General features: G+C 36.5%; 1 protein-coding gene across 4 annotated transcripts in view; it reads right to left on the reverse strand.

Annotated features, from left to right (window-relative positions):
• Window positions 1-24,020, reverse strand: part of ZNF214 (zinc finger protein 214) — a 29,961-nt gene extending 5,941 nt beyond the window's left edge. Inside the window, exons 1-5 of one of the 4 annotated variants that reach the window (XM_082476334.1) lie at window positions 20,591-24,020; window positions 20,385-20,443; window positions 19,659-19,747; window positions 8,914-9,075; window positions 7,137-7,817 (exon numbers count right to left, since the gene is read on the reverse strand). In XM_082476334.1, the coding sequence (XP_082332460.1) occupies window positions 7,137-7,817; window positions 8,914-9,075; window positions 19,659-19,747; window positions 20,385-20,443; window positions 20,591-20,665 (1,066 nt within the window). In that variant the 5' untranslated portion in view covers window positions 20,666-24,020. The other 3 variants (XM_082476333.1, XM_082476336.1, XM_082476335.1) reach the window with 3 other exon arrangements.
• Window positions 24,021-24,301: the final 281 nt, after the last annotated feature.

Genomic DNA, 24,301 nt, shown 5'->3' on the forward strand with positions numbered 1-24,301 from the left:
ACTCAGGGTGGTCTGTATTCTAAGTTGTAGAACCTAAGAAGATGAACAAAAACATACCATAGTGTTACCTTTTTTACTGGATCACATAGTTTTTCAGCCTCTGCATAGCCTAGTATCCAGTATTCAGTAGATATTAGGATTTAGTCAGTTAATTTGGTAGGCATTCCTGACAGGATCTGCCTGACTCTGATAACTTGGCCTACATAGGATTGCTGATGACAAGACTCCCAGTTCACCCTGACCCAGTGATTGATTATAAAAGTTCGTTGACATTAGGTAGAAATACACCCTGTTTTCATAAAAACTGATCTGAGCTCAGGCAGCCTGGTTCTTAACCACTAAACTCTTATTCTTAAGACTGCGTATTTTGCTCACTCTGCTTGAAACACTTACCAACCTCCCTGCCCCATCTCCTGTCAAGTTATTTCAGTTTATTCGGGACAAAGATTAAAACCACTCTCTGGAATGCCTCCCCTGACTCTTCCCCAAGGTTGGGCTTAACTATCCCCATGGCACAATTTGAGCTTTATATTATCCAGATGAAAAAACCCTAGACGTTTAGGAGTAGCTCAAACCCCAACATGAAGTCGTTAATCTGGACAGACTGATTTCACTGTCCCTAAAAGACGATGTACTCAACTACACGTTTTTATAAGCAATTCCTCCTGTCTGTAAACTATTTTGGCCTTTTTACCTATTGAAATTCCATCTAAAGTCCAAGTTTAAAACCGCCTTCTGATATATTCATCATACTCAAAGTATATCCAAAATTTGATTATTTCTCTTGCCTCCACTGCTAACATTATGTTAACACCTTATCTTTCTTAGGCATCACTAAAATACTTTCTAATTGGAATTTCTGCTTTGGCTGTAGCCGCTACCTTCAGTTAATTCTTAACACAGCATTCACAGTGACCCTGTTAAAATTTAAAGTTAGACCATGTCTCATAATCTTCTAATGGCTTTTTATACTATCTTTAAACTCATTTTTTTTAGTGACTGTGTTTTCCAATTTTACTCTAGTGGGCACACTGATGAAGTGAAAAATAAATCCAACAATTAAAAAAGCAAACTGAGGACTTCCCTGGTGGCGTAGTGGATGAGACTCTGTGCTCCCAGTGCAGGGGGCCTGGGTTCGATCCCTGGTCAGGGAACTAGATCCCACATGCATGCCGCAACTAAGAGTTCACATGCCACAACTAAGGAGCCCACATGCTGCAACCAAGGAGCCCGTGAGCCACAACTAAGGAGCCCGCCTGCCACAACTAAGACCCAGCTCAACCAAATAAATAATTTAAAAAAAAAAAAGGAAACTGCCTCCTACTATCAAAACTCATTGACACCACCTTGTTGTCTTGTCTACTGTATGGCCTCATGACCTCCATTCTTGCTCCTTCTCTTCCCCTCACTCTACAAAATATCCAGTCTCTGGATATCCAGTCACTGTTGTTGAAGTCTTTTCCAAATGACATACTGTTGTTCCTTTGTTTAAGATTCTTTAATGTCTCTCCATGACCAATAGAATTTTTTTAGCTTGGCACAAGAAGTCCTTCATGATCTGGCCATCCTCTAACCTCACCTTTCGCTTTTATACTTTATAATCCAACAATGTCAAGTACTTAGCTTTGACATTGTTGTCAGGTACTTTGACATTACTTGTAGCTGGTTGTATACATCATGTAGTTTCATTATTCCATTTCTCTGCACGAATTATACCTTCTGCCTCCTATCTTTTAACCCAATAACTGAATATAGGAAATCATTATAAAAATTACCTAAAATAATTGAAAACTTCATACATAAGTATACTTATGGCAGTTCAATTCATGATATAAAAATTAAAACAGTCTAAATACCTGATAATATAGCGGTAAGTATTATGGTACAGCCACACAATGGAATGTCATGTAATCATTAACATTTTAAATAAGTTGTATGTAAAACGTTTTTATTTTTTTTTGAAAATAAGACACCAATAAAAATATAAAAAATACAGAAAAGCATGAAGAGCATAAAGATAACCAAAGATCCTCTCAAAGAAACCCACTAATAACATTTTTGTATATATCCAATGTTTTCCCCATGGAAATATCTGTATAAATATAAATAGAATCTTACCCCACATAGAGTTCTATATCTTGTACTTTTAACACCATAAGTATATTCTTATTATAACATTCTTGGAAAATATAAGTTTTAATGACTGCATAATATTACATCATGTAGATGAACCATAATTTATATGACCTTTCTCCTATTTAGGGGGGAGGGCAGCATAAAAATATTTCAATAAATATCTTGAACATTTATCTGTGTATGTGTTCTAATGTGGTTCAGAATGCTTGGCCCAGACCCACCACTTTCTGGAGAAACCTATTTGAACATCAGCCCTTACAACCATGTTATATGCCTTATCACTTCATCCCTGGGCATGTCTGAAAGCACCAGAGTGAACATCTGATACAAAGCTAGCCAATCCAAAGGCTTACCAGTAGCCTATAGTTTGGCCTGGCCTCAAAGACTTGTCAGGAGGTAGTAATTATAAGTTGAGCCAATCATCTTCCCCTACTCAGAAATCTAAACAGAGACCCAGAAGTTACAAGTTAGTGGTGGGCAATAAAATTGAAAAAAATGTATTCAAGGATGTGGTGGCAATTATAAGCATGCACAGAGTGAGTAAACAGGAGGTCAATTTGTAGGGAGGAGAGGATAACCAAAGAGAAACAAAAGTTCTTGAAAGAGTAGCCTCCTTGTCTAATGGCTTTCTACAGCAAATTCTCATATTGAAGCTTCTGTCCTTGTGTTTTCTTTTTCTTTTTTGGTGAGATTTTAAAACATAATGTTATATAACTCAGTTTTTATATGAAATAACTTAAGTGGATCTCTGTTCTTTGCAAATAGAACTACCCTAATAACACAACAATGTAAAGCAATTATACTCCATTAAAGATGTTTAAAAAAAAAAATGAAGTACCCTAATAGAGTGTAACTCTATTTCCACAGGATATACATCTAGATATGAAATCACTATAGGACAAAGAGTAATAACAATTTTAAGGCTTATAATTGGCCAAATAGCTTTTCCAAAGCATATCAATTTACCCTCAACAAAGGTAGTGTATAAGTATCAATCATTCTGTACTCTCACTGAAAATAGCTATTACAATTTTTGTTAATGCTAGTGGTATTTTCATTGCTTTAATCTGTTGACGTCCTTTGCCATTTTTTAAACTAGGTGTCCATCTCTTGTATTAACTTATAAAAGTTCGTAACTATCCTAATCAGGGCAAATATTTTCCCTGTTGTTGTCTTGACTTCCATATGTTCTTAACCTATAGTTTAAATTTTTTTAATGTGGTCAAATTCCTAGGTATTTTTTCTGAGTTCTTCCATTTCATCAAACTCTCAAAAAATGCATGTGTCTTTTTAACCATGTACAAACCCACTTTGGTGAATTTTAAACATTTTATGTTTAAAATGGTAGAACCTCCTCTAAAAGAAAAAAAAGAAAGAAAGAAATCTTGTGCTAATCTTGAATGTGAATCAGAAAAGATGGATGGGGTTAACTTGTAGCTTTGTTTTTGATGAACCAGGCTTCATGAAACCATATGGAGGTTCATGGAACACAGCTTGAAAACCTGTGCTTTAATCAATATATATTAGATCAGTATATATGATATAGGTCATGAGACGAAAGCCTAATTTTATTTTTCACAAAAGTTAAATAATTTTCTCAGCACCATTTACTGAGTAATCCTTCTATTCATAAATCTTTTATCATATGTAAAGTATTTAAGCATATGTACTTAATGTTTTATATATATATATGTAATCCATATACTGGTTTATTTTTAAGCTATTTAGTAATAACTGAGCATTCTGAACATTTTTTCAAATGTACAATCAAGTTCTCAGTATTTTAACTTCAACATATCATTTATTATATGTTAGGGCAATCTCATTAATCTTTCTTATAATTATCTTTGCTCTTCTCCAATATCTATTTTTCTTAAAAGACTTTAGAATACTTTTTTCAATTTCACATCTCATTGGGATTTTGATGAGATTGGAAATAAATCTATAAATTAAGAACATCCCCTCTATGCAAGTCCCCTTTTATTTTCAATTAAATGTTGTTTTTCATTATTTTCATTCTACATTTTTGCTATTTGTTCCTTTTAAAGAAATTTTAGTATTTCAAACCCTTTTTTGCACCCATTGTATTTTTCTAATTATTACAAGAGTTTAGGAAACTATTGGTTTTTATATTATTACCCACCTTAATGGGTTTAATTAGTTCATTTTAAATTAACCTTTAAAAGCATATCGTAGGCATGCTTTTGTTTGCCTAATAAACATTTGCCTATTCTTTTATATCAATAAATCAATATTGAGCAATCAATTGACCAATATCATTTTGCTTTAATCTTTTCTGTTGTAATAGCATATAAGTAAGATTTTAATTCAATCAAGGGTTTTCAAAACTTTTTAAGGGGAGATTTAACCCATTTTGATAAATTTGATTTCCTCTCATCTTGATCCATGTTCTCTAATTTTTTAGATCATCTTCATGTTGTTTTTGTTTTCTGTCTTTTGCTATAGGGACTGAATATTCTTTGCTTTCATCTTCTCTGTTTTGAAAGAAATATGTTTTTAGTTCTTTTAGTTGCAATTTCTAACTTTGTAAAAAAATATTTAGACCTTTATTTCTAGAATTGTTAAAGTCAAGAAGAAAATGTCATGAATCCATGCTATTTAAGGTCAGAGATGTAGCACACTTTCTTTTGCTGTCCTTCCCTCATTTGGTTGCCAGATTTAGCAAATAAAAACACAGGGTGCTGTTAAGTTTGAATTTATATGAACAAATAATTTCTTAGTATAAGTTCCATGCAATATTTGGGAAATACTTATACTAAAAAATTATCATTGTATATCTGAAAATCAAACCTAACTGGGTGTCCTGGATTTTATCTGATAACCCTACTTTCCCATCCAGACTTTAACATATAATGTTTTTATACTCAACATTTGTATATTAAATATTTTCTTGTACAACTATTTAATATTTTTGAAGTTTTGTAAAAAAATTAAGTTATTCAAGACTTAACTGCATGTTTAACTGATTTTAGTGTTTGTTACCAGTTCTTTTACACTATGACTTCCACATTCTTGAGCTCTCTTTAAGAAAGGTACGTATTTGATATGTTTTCTGTTTTCTTGCTTATCTAATTCGTTACCTACAAACGTAAAAGACAATTTAGTTGATAAGATAAACTATGGGCGATAACAGATTTTTCAGTCTCACAATTCTGAAGGTGTTATTCTGTTGTCTTTTGACAATTACTGTTGCAGAGGTCTTTATCCATCTTCCCTCTTTGGTTTTTTAGATAACCAGAATTTTTCCACACCTCCTAGTGTCTGAACCTATGAATAAATGTGGAAAACTGGGAAGGGGAATGGGTGAGAGTGTATTATGGTAACCTCATAGTGCAGCACCCCTGCAACAAAAGGCTGGTTCTTGAGTTTTCTGGGTGACAGAAATAACATCTCTAAGATACCCTATCTTGGATAAGGGTCATACACTGTTTTCCGAATTTACTGGCCCTTTAGTTAATTCTTCAACATTTGAGAACTTGTTGTCTACCAGTTTGAGTTTCAAGTTTTGTGTGTTTTCATTTTTTTTCTGTAGCTTCTTAGGGACTTTACAGGTGAGTCAAGATGCTATTTCATTTATAGCTAGCCAATTTCAATTCAAACCAAAATATAAGAAAATGTTTTGAAGTCAGTGAAAATACAAAATTGAACATACAGTATGACTTCATGCACATGAAAATGCACAGGAAAAAAGGCTTAGAATGAAACAGGATGAAAAGTTTTCTTCTTGACTCTCTATATATTTTATAATGACTATGCATAATATTTATTGTAGAAAAAGAAAACACACTTTAATTTAAAATATCCTCCTAAGGATCTCCTCTTGAAGCAAATGATTCTTAGTAGGAATTAGGAGAAACTATAAATGTTGCTTGGGATTATTTGGGTTATTTATAGAATTTTCTTCCCAGCAGCATTTACTGGGCTTAAGGTGAAGCTTTGATTAAAGCTGTTATAACTAAATGAACAGAATTATAAGGTTTTTCTTCTGCAATTACTATGAAGATGTGAATTCTGATCGAACCCCTTATAATACTCATGGCATTTATGAATTTTTTCTCCCATGTGGACTCTTTGATGAATTCGAAGAGCTGAGCTATGGCTGAAACCCTTACCACACTTAGCACATTGATAAGGCTTCTCTCCTGTGTGGACCCTCTGATGAATGTGAAGATTTGAGCTGTGACTAAAGCCCTTTCCACAATCATCACACTTATAGGGTTTTTCTCCTGTATGGACTCTCTGATGAATGAGAAGATGTGAACGCTGACTGAAGCCCTTCCCACACTGTTCACATTTATAGGGTTTCTCTCCAGTATGTACTCTTTGGTGAGTGTGAAGTTTGGAACTCTTGCTGAAGCCCTTCCCACATTCATGACAAGTATAGGGCTTCTCCCCTGTATGGACCCTCTGATGAATGCGAAGATCTGAGCTGTGACTAAAGTCCTTCCCACAGTCATCACATTTGTAAGGCTTCTCTCCTGTATGCACCCTCTGATGGATTTGAAGATTTGAGCGCTGGGTAAAGCCCTTACCACAGTCATCACATTTATAGGACTTTTCTCCCGTGTGGACTAACTGATGAATTCGAAGATTTGAACTCTGACTGAAGCCCTTACCACACTCATCACACTTATATGGTTTTTCTCCTGTGTGGACTCTCTGATGAACATGAAGTACTGAACTCCGACTAAAACTCTTACCACACTGATCACACTTAAAAGGCTTCTCTCCTATGTGAAGTCTCTGGTGAATGTGAAGTAATGAATTTCTACTGAGGTCCTTATCACACTGCAGTCTATAGAGTTTCTCTTCTGTGTGGACTCTTTGATGACAGTGAAGACTGGAGATCTGACTGAAGCTCTTACTACACACATTACATATATAAGGTACCTCCCCTGGGTGGACTCTCTGATGAAAGTGAACACCGAAGCTCTGACTAAAGTTACTGGCAGCTTCATCACATCTGTACAGCTTCTTACCTATGTGGATTTTTGGATGTCTGTATACGTCTGATCTCTGAGTGAAGCACGCTGTGCTGATGGAGCATGGATAGAACTTTTCTCCAAGTTGATTTCTCTTGTGAACACACTGTGAGTTCCAATAATAAATTTCTTTACATTTATTACATCCACAGTATTTCTCTTCCACAGAGCCTTTCAGCAGGTCATTTTGGCATATCTCCCCAATGTACTCTGGAAGGGCTTCCTCTCCTGGGATATAAGGATGCTGACCTATGAGCTTCTGTTCTTTTTCCACAAAGAGATTTTTCGTGGATATGCCAACATGGTATCCGCATCCTTGAAAACCACGTGAATCACTCACATAGATTTCTCTACCGTCATCTTCAGTGTGTTTTGTTTCTAAGGATTGACAAGGTATAAACTTCGTATATTTTAAGTTCCTGGGAATTTTGCCTTCAAAAGTCAGTTCATAGTTCCCAAACCCTGGTACTTGTGTGGAGAGTATTAACCATTCTTGACGGTGAGAAGGGTGTTGCTGCTTTAGGTCTTTGGAATCTATACCTTGAACCATTTCCACATAGTTTTGATTATCATATGTCTGAGTGCTGGCATTCCTCCAGCCTTGCCAGCAGGAAAGATGTTCATGTTCAAAATATCTGAATCTTTCTTCTTGGGGTCTGTAGCTCTCTTTCCAGTTTCCTAGAAAAATAAGCAGATAATCCAGTGGTAAGATGAAAGCTGTGCTTAAAAATTTCCAAGTATCTCAATCAACAAGCTCCAGAGTTACAGGAATATATGTGTGGGTGCAAGTGGGAAAGAAGTGTTATGACTTAGGCTGCTCCATATTTGGGTGTGGAATTCATTTGTTTGTTCATTCATAGATGTATTCATTCATTCAACAAACATATCTTGAGCATCTACTACTTACCAGGTACTGTTAGAAAAAAAAAAGTCCGACTGGTTTCATGGAAATAGTCTTAAAGACTGAGATTTAATTAGATTACTCTATTTGGGACATTATTATAAGAAATAAAATATTGTTTCTATTTTTCTGTTCTAAAATAGTGTAGTAGATTGTGGGAAAAAACTCTCTACTTTATCTACATCTTTGGGTGTTCCCCTCACACACTGACTCTAGGCTTGGCTATATAATTCGCTTTGGCCACTGGGACAAAAGTGAGACAAGCAGAGATTTGCAAAGTGCTCGTGCATTGGGGCTTGGCCTCTCTTGCTGGTTTTGAAAGTCCTGTGATCACCACCATGTAAATGAGCCTGGGCTGGCCTCCCTGAAGAGAGACATATGGTCAATACATGCCTGTTATAACACTGATACTGACCAACTGCCATTCAGGCTGTCCAGTTTCATCTTAGACCATCCAGCCCCAGTCAAGTCACTCCATGATAGAAGATCCATCTAACCAACCAGAATCATGAAAAATAAAGTTTGTTTTAAGTCACTAAGTTTGGGGTAGTTTGTTATACAGCAAAAGCTAACTTACAAATAGAACATGAAGAGAGAACAAATTGAGGACTGCACAAAATTATGGGCGGAAATCTGTGCTTTAAGTGTAATCCAGAAAATAAATAAGAATCTCAAATACCTATTACTTACATAGCCAAAATGTTTTGGAAGATATCTTGCTTTCTTTATCTTCTATTTGTCAAGTGATTTAAGACCCATTTTTGAGAATGTTTCTTCTACCTCAATACAGCACCCTAATAAAGAACCAAAATACTCAACAAAACTGGTCCCAGAAGAAACTAACCTTATTCCCTAAGAGTTGGGATAATTTACCTACTGACATGACATTTGTGTAGTTCTCCCACATGACCTCTCTGTAGAGCTTTTTTTGAGAAGAATCCAAGAATTTCCACTCCTCCCAAGTAAAATTAACAGTCACATCTTCAAATGTTACTGCCATCTGGTCGAAGATCAGGCTTTCCCGGAAGAAGAAATCTAAGTGAGAAGATGGACAAAGAAAAAGACATTCAGCAGGTAACATAAGTGGTAAACCAGAAAGAAAAAGAAATAACTCCAATAATGAAGAAAAACAAGAAAGGTAAGAGGAGACATAATAAGAGGTCAAGTAGTTAAATAATGTATCCAATCATTGAACACCATCACCATCATAAGAAACATTTATATAGCATTTGTCTGCTAACCACTGGGCCAAGTAAGTACTTCACATATATTTCAAGTAATCCTCACAGCAATCCTATGTTGTAGATACTATTATTATCCTCATTTTACACATTAGTAATAATGGTTGAAAAAGATTAATTCCCAAGATCATGGACCTGGAGGTACTGCAACTAGGACCCAGGTCTACATACTTTGGACCAGAACTGTTTGCCAACTGTAACAATATTGCTTCATGTTGCTTATATTATTGCTTCATGATTGATCATTTTAGACTGTTTACTTCCCACTGTGAGATGAGGAATTAGATTACCACCCGTACCTCCACTCCTCATCCTCCTATAGCATTATCACTAATTTTCTGGTTAAATCAATAAGCAGTGCTTATATAATTTTGAATATGATTATATACTGTTTTTTTGTGGGGGGGAATTACCTGTTTAATTTTTACTTAATAAATTTACTGTCCTCAATTTTTTGATTTTTCAAAAGGCTTTCTATAATCTATTTTATCAAGTGTCTCATCCCCTCGCCCAACCCTTTTATTTTGGAAAAGTCCATCATCCTGCTCCAGTCAGGGCCGACTACTCTTTAGTGCTCCATTTCAAGATCATATGACTCTTCTTCTTTTGTGATTTACTCCATTAATTGGGAGGCACATAACAACATGAGTTCAATCAAGCCTGTGAATGTTAAGCCTATGGCCATCGAAAAAAGCAAAGGTGAGAAACAGACAGAGGTTTTCTTCAAAGGAGAATATCCAAACACGGTTACTAGGAAAGATTCCCAGGAATCATTTGAATCACTGTATGCCTTAAGTCTTTATTACTATCCCTCATAAGTGGCTGGGTGTAGAATTCGAGAGTGAAAAGAATTTTTCTCAAAACTGCTTCACTGTTTATAAGCTTTTAGTGTTGCTAAGACTGATTTAAAGAACAAACTGTAATTCCTTTGTGGGCAACTTTTTCTTTCCTCTCTGGAAATATTTTAGGGTCTTCTTTTGTGGCTGGCCCTCTGCCCCAAATGGTGTATGGATTTGAGCCTCTCCAAAGTTCACAGGGCTCATCAGTTCCTTTCTTGTCTGTATTACCCTGCTGAGTATTCTAGGATGTAACATCTTCAGCCCTATGTAGCTCTTACCACTATTCCTACTGTTGCCATCCAGGTTTTTGTTGAAATTTCTCATTTGCTGACGGCTCTTCGGCTTCATCATTGTAAGTTCATAAATTTCTTGGTTTTTTATTATATATATGCAGTTTTAGAAAGTAGAAGAGATAAATGCATGTATTCTAACTGTCTAAAAATATTTCAGTAGAAAGAATAGATCATAAGTTGGTTATGTGACAAATTCATTTTATTTTTTTGATGACACATTCTCAATTGTAAAGTTCAATTTAAAATGTTCAGTAAATACTAAGAATAAAAGAAATAGTACTTTTGGACTTCCCTGGTGGCACAGTGGTTGGGAGTCCTCCTGCCAGTGCAGGGGACACGGGTTCGAGCCTTGGTCCAGGAGGATCCCACATGCCACGGAGCAGCTAAGCCCACAAGCCACAACTACTGAAGCCCACGTGCCTAGAGCCCGTGCTCCGCAACAAGAGAAGCCACTGCAATGAGAAGCCTGTGCACCGCAACGAAGAGTAGCCCCCGCTCACCACAACTAGAGAAAGCCCGCGCGCAGCAACGAAGACCCAATGCAGCCAAAGATAAATAAATAAATAAATTTATATTTTAAAAAAAGGGAGAGATAGTACTTTTAAGGAGATTACAATAAAATGGAAGGAAACTAGACTATCATCATCATCATACAAATATAATCATAGCAGCAGCTAAATATCTAGCAGTTATGTGAAGAAGGCTTTGTTATCTCGTTTACCATCACAACAATCCAGTAAGGTATTATTATCAACACTAAAGGAATGAGGAAACTAACATTTAGCAAGATTAAGTAACTTTTACAAGGTCATGTAGTTACAAAGTAGTGGTTTTTAAACCCAGGCCTACCTACTAAGTGAAAGTGAGAAAAGTTAAAAACAACTTGTGAAGGGTTGTAAATCAAGATTTCCACGTACAGCCATATTGTGTTAATACATAAGGGCAAAAGGAAGATGTACTGAAATATTCAAGGAAACAGCTACTGTTTCCCAAATTAAATAAAAATCCATGCCTAAAAAATGAAACGTTAATTAGAAATACAAATTCAAGAATGAGAAAATTCAGTGCTGTTTATTTTTAAATGTTTATAAGTGTTAAAAACTATAAAGATAGTAAGTCTACTTTAACACATATGAATGGATAAATCAAATAAGAAAATTGGGATCCTCAGAAGCTGAAAACCTGGTGTCAGTGTAAAAAATAAATGAACTCGCTGGTGCTTCATTTTTTAAAAAGTACGGTAAATAAAACCCAGTCTGTTGTTATTGCTTTTGATTGTCATTTTAACAAAGATTTAGGAATTTATTTTTAAAAATATACTAGAGATTAAGAGCCTAGTTTTTTTTCTTTTTTTTACTGACAGTAAGTTCATAAAAATTATAACAATGCCGAAGTAATATAAGTAAAAATTAAGTCTACCCTCCCCAAATAATTTAAGAAATAACCACTATAGTTTTCACTGTGTCCTTTCGGACCTTTTTTCATACATACATACCCCACTAATGTTTTTTTCATAACACAGACATGATAATTCTGCAGTCTGCTTTTTTCATATAATATATAGTATACAACTTCCCGTTTCAGTACATATAGGCTTATGTTATTCGTGGTGACTTTAAAATATGTCCAGAAATTATTTGATACCTTTCCCTTCAAAAGGTGGGACCTAATTCCCCACCCCTTGAATGTGGCCTGGGTTAGGGACTTACTTCTGATGAACAGGAAAAAAAAGCAGAAGGGGAAGCAATGGTATGCAGCTTTCAAGACTAGCTCATAAAAGGCACTGCAGCTTCCTCCATGCTTTTTTTCTTGGATCAGTCACTCTGGGAGAAGCTATCTAGCACACTGTATGAATAGTTAGGCAGCCCTGTAGAGAGGCCCACGTGGTGAGGAACTGAGGCCTTCTGTCCTCAGTGAGAAATGAGGCATCTGCCAACAGCCATGTGAGGGAACCATCTTAGAAGTGGATCCTCCAGCCCCAGTGAAGGCTTCCAATGAACTGTAGTCCTGCTGACAACTTGACTGCAACCTCGTGTGAAACCCTGAGCCAGAACCACACTGCTATACTGTTCCCAGATTCCTGACGCTTAGAAACTGAGATAATAAATGTTTGTTATTTTAAGCTGCTACATATAATTTATTATGCAGAAGTAGGTGGTTAATGTATTGTTGTAAAAGTTGCATAGCATTTCATGTTATGATGTTCCAAAATTTAACTGTTCCCATACTGATGAAGATTATTTCCAGTTTTCTGGCTATCATAATACAGCAGTGAACAACTCTCTTAAATACATCATTGAACACTCGTAATATTTCTAGAAGATACATTTCCAGAATTAGAACCACCAGGCATGTGCATTTCAGTCTACTAAAAAAACACTGTAAAACTTTGAAAATATTTTTAAAAATTTGTTACAAATATTTTCCCCCACTAGAAAGTTAAAAGTGGAATACCTACATTCAAAATTAGTAGGTACAAGTCTATAGAGGAAAAAAAGAATTATAGAAAGCATAAATTAAGATGGCAAGTAAAATTATTAATAGACAAAAGGATACTAAAACAGTTTTAAAATATAGAGGCATATTGCTTAGAAGAGACACTCCAAACTACTGAATACTAGAAAATTAAAAATGAAAAGACAGGCTAATCTATAACAGAAAAATGTAGACAAAAATAAAGTAGGTTTTGCAATATTAATATTACATAAGGTAAAATCAAAGGAAAAAGTATTACCCTAGGTTAACAGAGTAATTTTATAAGAAATGAAATTATTGCTCTTGGTGTACCACCCATCAGAATTAAGATTTTGTCAGAATTGCTCCAAGACTGTATATCAGAAGGTGGGGGGGTGAGGGGAGATGGGGACCATATGATAGCAAAAATAACAGTAATTATAATAAATGTGAATAGCTTAATCTCACAGATTAAAAGACACAGATTTGTAGGTTAAAAAAATAAGATTCAACATGTGGTTTAGAAGAGACACACTAAAAAGAAAAAAAACATAGGAATAAAAGGATGGAAAAACATATTCCACACAAATATGAACCAAAAGAAAGCTGTAATAACAAACTTAACTTCAGCTGAGATAAAATTTATGGCAAAAAATTTGTAACTATGTGTGATGGATGTTAACTAGATGTATTGTGGTGATCATTTTACAATGTATACAAATATAGAATCATGTTGTATACCTGAAACTAATATGTCAGTTATATCCCAATAAAAAATTTATGGCAAAAATATAAGGGACAAAAACACAGTTTTTTTTCTGTATTAGTAAATAAATAGTAAGACCAAAAAATATCCATTATAATTAAACTGCACCCACAAATAAAATTTCAAAATGTATTAAGTAACAACTATCGTAAGTTTAAGGAGATATAATATATACACCATTGATTGTAATTATAGATATTAATACAATCCTCTCAGAAAATGACAGATCAAGCAAAACCAAAGAACTCAACAATATAAAGACTAAACAGTACAATTAATACTAGAGTTATTTTATCTGTGTTGAATTCTATACTCCCAAAACACTAAATACACATTATTTTCATGAACCCACAGTACTGTTACAAGATTGACCACGTATTGGTCTATAAAAGAAATCTCAATAAATTCCAAATTATCAACATAATGCAGAATACATTCTCTAGGTACAAGGTAAAAAAATTAGGAACTATTAACAATGGAATTTAAAAATCCATACTTCTGGAACCCAAGTAACATATTAAATAGCCCTTAAATTTAAAAGGAAAATATAATGATAATTAAGAAAATTTGAATTGAATAATAATAATTACACATCAAAATTTTCAAGACCCAGATAAATAAGTACTAAAAGGAAATAAGAATGGCTACATATAATCAACCTAAGCATTCAACTCAGAAACTCAGAAAACAACCCCCCCCCAAAAAAAGAGCAAACTTCAAAAAAGAAGGATAAAGCTGAAAGTCAAAGAGGCAATAAACAAATAGATGATGTGGAAATGCATAAAGCCAAAAGATGCTCTTAAAAATTTAATAAGTCAGATCTCTGCAAGTCTAATTTTTTTTTGAAAAGATGATTATAAACAAAATTCTGGACAAAATGAGGAAATAACCACAGACATAAGACTTAAAATACAAGAGCATTATGAACTATATGCAAATACACTTGAACATCTATATAAAAGGACAAATTCCTAGTAAAGTACACAATGCCAATATAAAATGCCAAAATAGATTTTAAGAGTAATATAAAATTACAGACCAGTAAGTATTAAAGGAAACTGAAATGGCAGCCAAGATTCTTTCTCCCTCCCCCAAAATCAAAGGCCCAAAGAGTTTTACAGTTGAGTTCTAACAAATGTTCAATTAACAGTTAATTACTATTACAATCAAATTGTTTTAGAAAATAGAAGGTGAAAATCACTAGCTCATTATATGGCCAGTGTAATATTGATTACAAGACCTGGTAAGAACAATACAAAAGAAAACTATAGGCCCATTTTTAAGTTTGATAGATATGTAAAAAATCCTAAATAGATATTAGCTAATTGAATTCAGATATGTATGAAAAAATGATAAAGCATAATTTATAACAGGAATGGAGGACAGTTCAACATGAGAAAATTAATCAACATAATTCACTATACTAACAGACTACAGAAGAAAACCACAATTATCTCAACTGATGCAGAAAAATTGTGTGACAAAGATCATAATGTTCACTGCCTATAAAGGTCTTAAAAAAACTTTTAGCCAACTAGAAATAAAAAGAAACTACCTAAATTGGTAAAGGTTATATATTGATACTAAGAATCTACATCAAACATTAAGCTTAATGGAGAAATTTTATATGTATTCCCTTTATGATGGTAACAAGATAAGAATGCCCACCATCACCACTGCTTTCAAAATAGTACTAAGGGTTCTGACAAGTACTATAAGAAAAGAAAAAGAAATAAGAAGCATAAGGATTAGAAGAAAAAACATAAAATGTCATTATTTGCATATGTTATGGCAATCTACCTAGAAAAACAAGAGTATGTGGATAAACCATAAACTGATGAAAAAGCTCAGCAAAATTACCAGACACAATAAAGCAAAAGCATCACGGTATCAGCAATCAACTACCAGAAAACAAGATATCATTCACAACAGCAAAAAAACCCAAAAAACCAAAAAACCAACTATCTTATAAAAAGATAGTTTTATCTTTGAAGACAACTTTCAAATTCCAATAAAGCAGAAAAAAGATGATCTGAATAAAGGGAGAAGCATGCCTCCATGTTCTTGGATGAGATGACTCAAATTCAATATACCTCCAGTCAAATTTCTAGCTGGATTTTTTGAGGAACATGATATACTTTTTTTCCCTAAAATTTATAAGAAGGGAAAAGAAGTCCATGAAGACTTAAGTAAACCAAGCAGGAAGACTTGTTCTACTAGATACTGACATACCACCAAACTACAATAGTAAAATCAGAACAAATAGACCAGTAGAACAGAATTGAGGACTCAAGAGCCTAAGCAATGTACCTGTTTATATATGAAAACTTACTAACAATAAAGATGGCATTAAAAATCAAAGAAAAAAGAATGGATTATTTATACTAGATGGTGGTGTGAAACTGATTAACTATATGAGAAAAAATAAAGCTGGATTCCAACTTGATATCATATACAATGGGACACTAGATGGATTAAACACTTAAATGTTAAAGGGAGAGTTATAGAGTTAGTAAAAGAAAATGTTAGGACTGAAAAACATTTACCATTGTTAAATGAATCCAAGGACCAGTTCTTTGGGGGGAAAATATTAACAATAAAATAAATCAATCCCTGACTAGCTATAAAAGAAAAGAAAAAGGGGTGGGCACAAACAGAAAAAAGTTAGAAATGAGATTAGTGAAAAAGCAACAGATAAAAATTTAATTGAACATTAGGTGGGCACTTTCCACCATTCTTTAGAACATAAATCTGAAAATCTGAATGGGAAATGTATTTTTTCCTAGAAAACCATTTGATATAGCCCCAAGAAAAGGGAAAAATCCTGAACAGTTCAGATATTTTGAAAGAAACTGGTCAAGTTATCAAAGAAATATGACCTTCACAATAACAACCCAAAAGTTTCATTAAATGAATTCTTTCAGATTTGCAAAGAACAGATTATGTGATTCTATTAAACTATTCCAAGGCATATAAAAGAATTATCAAAAATTTTAAGAAACTCAGGAAAACACTGAGACAGCAAAATCAGAAAACTACAGATCTATATTACTAATGAATATTGACATAAACTTCAGAAACAAAGTAATATATAAGGCCAATAAAATGCAGCAACACCTGTATTTATAATCTACTGCCACACAACTAGTTACTTCAAAACTGAGTGGCTTAAAACAATAATTATTATCTTTCATGGTTTCTCTGGGTCAGAAATTCAGGGGTAGCTTGGCTGGGCAGTTCTGGTTTGGACCTCTCATGAGAGTGATGTTGAGCTGTCAGCTAGCGCTGCAGTCACCTAAAAGGCTTGACTGGGCTGGAGGATTCACTCCCAGGGTGGCTCACTCACATGGCTGGCAGGTTGGTTGTGATTGTTGATGTAAGGTGGAAGGTCTCAGTTTCTTTCTACTTGGTCCTTTCATGTGGCCTGGGCTACCTCTCAACATGGTGGCAAGTTTCTTGAGAGAGACAGGCAAGCAAAAGCTGCATCCTATTAATGACTTAGCCTGGGAAGTCACATAGCATCACTTCTGCTGTACTCCATTGGCTGAGGCAAACACATGACCCCAGCCAGATTTGAGAAAAGGGGACACAGATGACACCTTTCGGTGGGAAGAGTGAAAGTCACATTGTAAGAAGAACATGAAGGATAGGATGAATTATAGGTATGACTATCTTTGGAAAACGTGATCTGCTATAATACCAAAGTATATTATAGCATGATGAAATGGTGGCTAATTCCAAAAGGCAAAGGAAGGTTCATAAGAGAAAATCTATTAACTATAAGCCATCATAATAATGTCAAATAAGAAAAGCCATATAATTATTTTAATCAATGCCCAAAAGATCTCTCTTAAAATTCCACAAATGGGACCTAATGAAACTTAAAAGCTTTTGCACAGCAAAGGAAACCATAAACAAGACGAAAAGACAACCCTCAGAATGGGAGAAAATATTTGCAAATGAAGCAACTGACAAAGTTTTAATCTCCAAAACATACAAGCAACTCATGCAGCTCAATATCAAAAAAACAAACCACCCAATCCAAAAATGGGCAGAAGACCTAAATAGACATTTCTCCAAAGAAAATATACAGATTGCCAACAAACACATGAACGGATGCTCAACATCATTCATCATTAGAGAAATGCAAATCAAAACTACAATGAGATATGATCTCACACCGGTCAGAATGGCCATCATCAAAAAATCTGCAAACAATAAATGCTGAAGAGGGTGTGGAGAAAAGAGAACCCTCTTGCACTGTTGGTGGGAATGTAAATTGATACAGCCACTATGGAGAACAGTATGGAGGTTCCCTAAAAAACTAAAAATAGAACTACCATATGACCCAGCAATCCCACTACTGGGCATATACCCTGAGAAAACCATAATTCAAAAAGAGTCATATACCAAAATGTTCATTGCAGCTCTATTTACAATAGCCAGGACATGGAAGCAACCTAAGTGTCCATCAACAGATGAATGGATAAAGAAGATGTGGCAAATATATACAATGGAATATTACTCAGCCACAAAAAGGAACGAAACTGAGTTATTTGTAGTGAGGTGGATGGACCTAGAGACTGTCATACAGAGTGAAGTAAGTCAGAAAGAGAAAAACAAATACCATATGCTAACATATATATGGAATCTAAAAAAAAAAAAAGAAAACGGTCAGAAGAACCTAGGGGCAAGACTGGAATAAATATGCAGACTTACTAGAGAATGGACTTGAGGACATGGGGAGGGGGAAGGGTAAGCTGGGACGAAGTGAGACAGTGGCATGGATATATATACACTACCAAATGTAAAATAGATAGCTAGTGGGAAGCAGCCGCATAGCACAGGGAGATCAGCTCGGTGCTTTGTGACCACCTAGAGGGGTGGGATAGGGAGGGTGGGGTGGAGGGAGATGCAAGAGGGAAGAGATATGGGGACATATGTATATGTATAACTGATTCACTTTGTTATAAAGCAGAAACTGACACACCATTGTAAAGCAATTATACTCTAATAAAGATGTTAAAAAAAAAACAACTCATGCTATCCAAACATACTTGGAAAAATGTCCACTTCATACGTTAAATGAAAAAATTAAACATATAACAGCCATTCATACATTCAACAAATATTCATTGAGTGCTCACTATACGCCAGGCATAGTTCTATATACTAGGAACATTCCCTGCCCTCATGGAGCCTATCTGTCATGATTCAAATTTTTTTATATATACTAATCTCTTTATATATGTATCTTAAATTTATGTTTGCATATTTGTACATATGTGTATGTGTATGTATGCATACATACTAGTATTTGTATGGATTAGTGAGTATGTATGTATATTATTAAATAAAAGACTCTAAATATTGATAAATACATCAAAATGTCAATAATGGCTGTCTCTGGTTGATGTGCCGTGGACTCTGAGTGGTACACAAGAATAAGTAACCAGTTAAACATTAATTGCCCTCCAGAGTATGGCCTTACCTTATACATTCATACTTACGTCTCTACTGCAACTAGCCCAGTTTCCTTATTTGTCCCTTTATATTCTGCCTGAGACTAAATGATGGTCTTCCTGTCTGGAAAGATATCTTGCAATTCATAGTAATTATTCAAATCTGAGTTCCTGTTCCTGTCTTTTACTTAAAAGTGCCACTCATTCCAGCACTGTTTAACGTATGATAACTTTAGAAATTCTTATTAACCTCAGTGATTTGTTTCTCCAAGGTTAAGGAAAGACATTTTTGTATTTATTCATCTCGGGTCATCAAAAACAGTATGAATTATATAGTAGGCTTGAATGACTGGCTGACTGAATGAGTAATTGCTGGGAAAAGACACTGGGCAGGAGGCAGGAGGCAGGGGCTTGCTGCATAAGAGGCTTGAAAGCTTCTCAGGCAAAGAGGAATATGTTCTATTCAGTCTGGTCCATCCATCCCCGTGGCCACCTCCACTACTCCCACTATCCATGGAGAAGTCTGGGGCATTTTATAAATGAGAAAAGACAATCCGACTCACCTGGGATCAGACTGTGAGGGAAACAGTGAACATTCCTTCCTCCTTCGTGCTCCTTTTTGGGGGAAGGGTGGAGTGTTGAGAAGGTTGAGCTGAGGGAGAAGAAAGGAGGAATGAACTACTGGGCATGACTTGAAATTCCCAAACTCACTACAATCCCCACGTACTAACTGAGTGTGACCCCCCAAATCTCCCAGACAGACGTCAGAAAGAGCCCAAGAACATTTCTGTTCCCTTTCAAGCACCCGAAAGGAGAGCTGTACAAACTGGCACTCAGGACCTTATTTCTGACCATTTAGAAAAGTACAATTCTAGTTTGGGCATGAAAACACAGAATTTGATCTCACAGTTTAGTCCCTCCAGGAATGCAGATGCTTTCTATGTAATTTAACCTCTCTGAGCCTCAAAATTTTCCTAGTTTATTATTAACAAGAACAATTTTTTAAAAAGATTGGGAAAACAACAGCACACTTAAATAGTTCTTTCTAAAAGTATATTTTTAAAATCTTGTTCAATCAGTTAAGTAGAAAGGTAAATTCCATCACCCTCTCCTACTTCTTACAACATAAATACTGGATTTACTATTAGATCGGAGTACAGAGTCTTAGCAAAAGATCCCAGATCTAGGGCCCCCAGGACATGATAATAGTCTCAACTCTGTCACCAACCACTTGTAGAACTTCGAAAAAGACCAAACTTCTAGACCTCGTAGGGCCTCACTTTCCTCACCTGTAAAATGGGGGCATGAGTCTTTGCCACCCTGGTCCTCCCTTGCTGATCACAGGTCCCTGTGGAAAATGATAAACAGTTAAGAGCCCTCTTTCCCTAGAGAGAAAAATGCTTCATGGTGTCTCAGGAGCAGGACAGGTTTGGGCTCCCACTACGCACCAAGGGCCGCCAGAGTTTTACATCTGAAGCTCCGGGTTCAGACGTACAAACGGTTCTCGCGGAGCTGGATCCCGGCGGCCTCGGCTCCTGTCGCGGAAACACGCGCGGCCTCCGTTCCACATCCAGGCCTCCGTTCCCCAACCAGACCTCCGCCCCAGCACCTCTCGGCCCCAAGCACCCCGGCCCCAGGGCCCAAGCTGCCTGTGCCTCCTCTCTCCTTCCCCTTCTTCAGTTTAAACGTGGGGCGGGCGGCTGTGAAGACACCTACACTGGTGTCCGAGATTTCTAAGCCGGAGCGGCTTCTCGGCCCCCGGCCCTCCCTCTTCTGCCTCTCTTCCTGCCACAGCTCTCCCCGCCCTTGTCCGCTTCTGGCTCGGTGCTCCCGAGAGTCCGCGTCACTTACGGAGCCTCTGGAGGGGGACGGGGACCGGCCCAAATACTCGTCTAAATAAACAATGGCCGCAGCCCCGCTTGACCAAAACCGAAGCCCCAGGCCTCGGAGTAGACACTCGGAGCGTTCCCATGGAGACGGGAGGAGGCGGGGCGGGAAAGGAAAACGCCGGAGGACGTGGCTCCTGATTGGCCAGAAAGAACGAGGTGAGACCCGGCCTTAAACCATCAGCGTTCTGGGGTGAGAGGACTGTGTACTATGGCACTCTGAACCGAGGATGGGGCTGAGCCCCCAACATACTAACGTTAATGGGACGGTTCTAGGTGTTTTTAGGGCCCCTGGGAAGGGGGGGCAGGGCTGGGGATTCGGGGAAACAGTCACCCTGGGGGGCGAGGGGTGGTAACGCCTGCTATCTCGCGCACTCGGCGGAATGGGCAACCCACTAGCTCTGGCTGTAGCGTCGTCTCTAAATTCGAGTCACACAGCCGCGAAGAGGGCTTTTCAAATTTCGTTTGATGGGGACCCGCTTCTCTTCTGGTAACTCGCTGGTCGGGTGGGGCTTTCCTTCCTGCTCTCTTCCTGCCAAGACCTAGGCTTCTCTGCTACCATCATTTTCTCTCACCTGGATTATTAATAGCCTATTAACTGGTCTCTCGCTTCTGCTATTGCTACTCCAATCCCCTTCATGAGGATCCTGGATGATTCTCTCAAAACATAATTGTGATTATTCATTTTGCTCAAAACCCTTACTTGGCTCCCTAGCTTATTACTAAGTGAAAGCCAAAGTTCTCACAGTAACCTATATGGCCCTACATATAGGGCCATACTTTTCTCATCTAATTCCCTACCTCTCTGACTCCATATTTCATTATTCTGCTCCCTTTTGCCGTATTAGCCATTCTGGCCTAATTGTTTTTCTTTCAACTTGTCATATTTGTTTCCACATCAGTCCCTTCTTACAGTCATGAGGTGTGGATGGACTCATCCACTGTTCTAGGTGCTGGGGATACACAGTGAACTAAATGGATAAAAATCTTTATCCACTATGGAGTATGGAGCCATTCTATTTGGTGGAGTGAAGTGGGCTGGGGAGAGAGCATTAATAGCCAACGCACAAAATTATTTGTTGGGTGAGGAATTCAGGATGCAAAAAACAAAATATAATTCAAATTGTGTAACTCAGTGTGTGTGTGTGTGTGTTTGTGTATGTTATTGTGAGTATAATTATACAAGCATGGAGAAAAAATGCAAAAGGATACATTCCAGATAGTTGATGTACTTCATGTGGTTCATTTATTGGGAGAGATCACTGTGAGTAAAGATAGGAAGAAAATTGAGGGCCTATGAGTCTCTCAGACTCTTAGTAAAAAAGGAATTTCATGACTTTTACCTCTGTGCTTGTGGGAGATAAGGGAAATCACAAGCTTTCTTATTTGACAAACCTCCAAGCATTTTACCTTCTAGTGACACAGAGATGTCATTTATAATATTATTATCAGAAGAAGAAGGACTACAATCACTCAGAATTCATGTTAGATGTTAAAGGTTACTTTCACAAGGCATTGCAATACTTTCAAAAGTCCAGGTATCTTATAGGAGTACTCCGTACAACTAACACTTTCAAGTGCAATATTAGCAGAAATAGAACAAGATGGTAGCATTATGAATATCTATGCAGATCTCCTTATTGCACAGCAAAACAAGATGGATATTCTATTACTGATTTCCACTTTTCACCTTGTTAGATTAGTTTTATGAAGAAGAATGGTGTCTCTCCTTCCAGTTGCAAGGGCTTGTGGAGACATCTATAAATTTTTTCAGAAATGCCTTTCCGTAGTAGTTGTTAATTAATAAGACTTGCATTTCAATTTTATTATTTAGCTTTTCAAGGAAAAAAGGCATGGTGCTTGCTTCAGCAGCACATATACTAAGAAAAAAAAGGAAAGAAGGCATGGAAAATTAAATTTTACCAAAAGTAATAGAGAAAAGGCAAAACAGAATTTTTTAAATAATGATGCAATAAAGGGCAAACATGTTCTTCACAGGAGTTTTTTTAGTGGGAGAGCTAAGTCAAAAAGAAACAAAAAAGATTGCCCTAAAATGCATATTATAAAACGTAAGCATTCACATAAAATCAAATATTGTCAGATATATGTAAATAAAATAAAAATGAAAGTGTCTAATTCATTTTTACTAAGGTACAGTTCTGGGACCCTCAGTTTCTAAAACTTCGTTTCTTTAATAGTCTCCTCAGTCTTTAATTTTTTTGTGAAATAAATGTGTTCTATTTCATGGTTTTTTATGAGCATGTTAGAAATGGTTTCAGATGCAAAACCTCTAACATTCATAGCTTCTCTTAAGCTGTATGGACTTGTGAATAAAATATTTAGCACATTACTTGAAGAGCTATTATATAACCAATCCATATAGTAGGCTGGAGCCAAACCAAGAGAGTGTACTTTGTTTTCTCTCACCCTCACACTGTTGGTTATCCTTTTGAATTAGTTTTTATATGAATGTTTACAATCTAAGGCTCTGACTTCTGAGTGATTGAGGTTGTTGGATCCATCTTGCCAACTAGCAGGCCTGCTCCCTTAGTATCTGCTGCCTAGAGTGGACATTTACTTAATGACAATGAATGCTGACTCCTACTTTGCCAATAAGGTTTAAAGCTCTCCGTGAAGATTCCAGCTGGAGAAGTGTTACCTTAAATGAGGCTATGGACAACTCCACAATCTCCCAAATCTTGCTAGGTCAAGAGGAAAAAAACAAAAAGGGTCTTTAGAATGGGTAATCCCCATCCTAAGAGGACACACATTTGCCCGTTTAATCTGAGGTCTCTCATCTGAGAGTTAGACGATTCTAATTGCTGAAGCTGCTGGATTTATTAGAGTCTAAGCCAACTTTGAGGGGCCAAGGCCATAAATTCACACAAGAGATTTGGGATTTGGATGAAATTCCACTATCTATATGTCAACACAGGGTCATGATGACCATGACGCTTGATTTACTCAAATGTTCCTCATGTCTATCAGACAGACTCTTGCCCGAGGGCCTCTGCACTTGATATTTCCTCCCCCTGGAATGCTCCACCATCTGATACACTGCAGTTGGTTATCTCTACTCCTCCAGTAGAATGTAAGCTCCATGGGAGGTGTGGGGGTCTGGGGGCGGGGGGCGGCAGCAAAATTTTGAATGTTTTGTTCCCTGCTAGAGAAGGCCCAGAAAAGTGTCAGGCACGAAGTGGGTGCTCAACAGTTATAGGGATTATTGGAGGGATGAATAAGGGGACGCAGCTTATTATAAGTCAGCCTGTCTGGGAAAGGTCATCCATAGCTAGGGTCCAACTCCCAGACTCTCTCTTCCC

The sequence above is a fragment of the Balaenoptera physalus genome, assembly GCF_965194825.1.
Source record: "Balaenoptera physalus genome assembly, chromosome: 10".
Classification (NCBI taxonomy): Eukaryota; Metazoa; Chordata; class Mammalia; order Artiodactyla; family Balaenopteridae; genus Balaenoptera; species Balaenoptera physalus.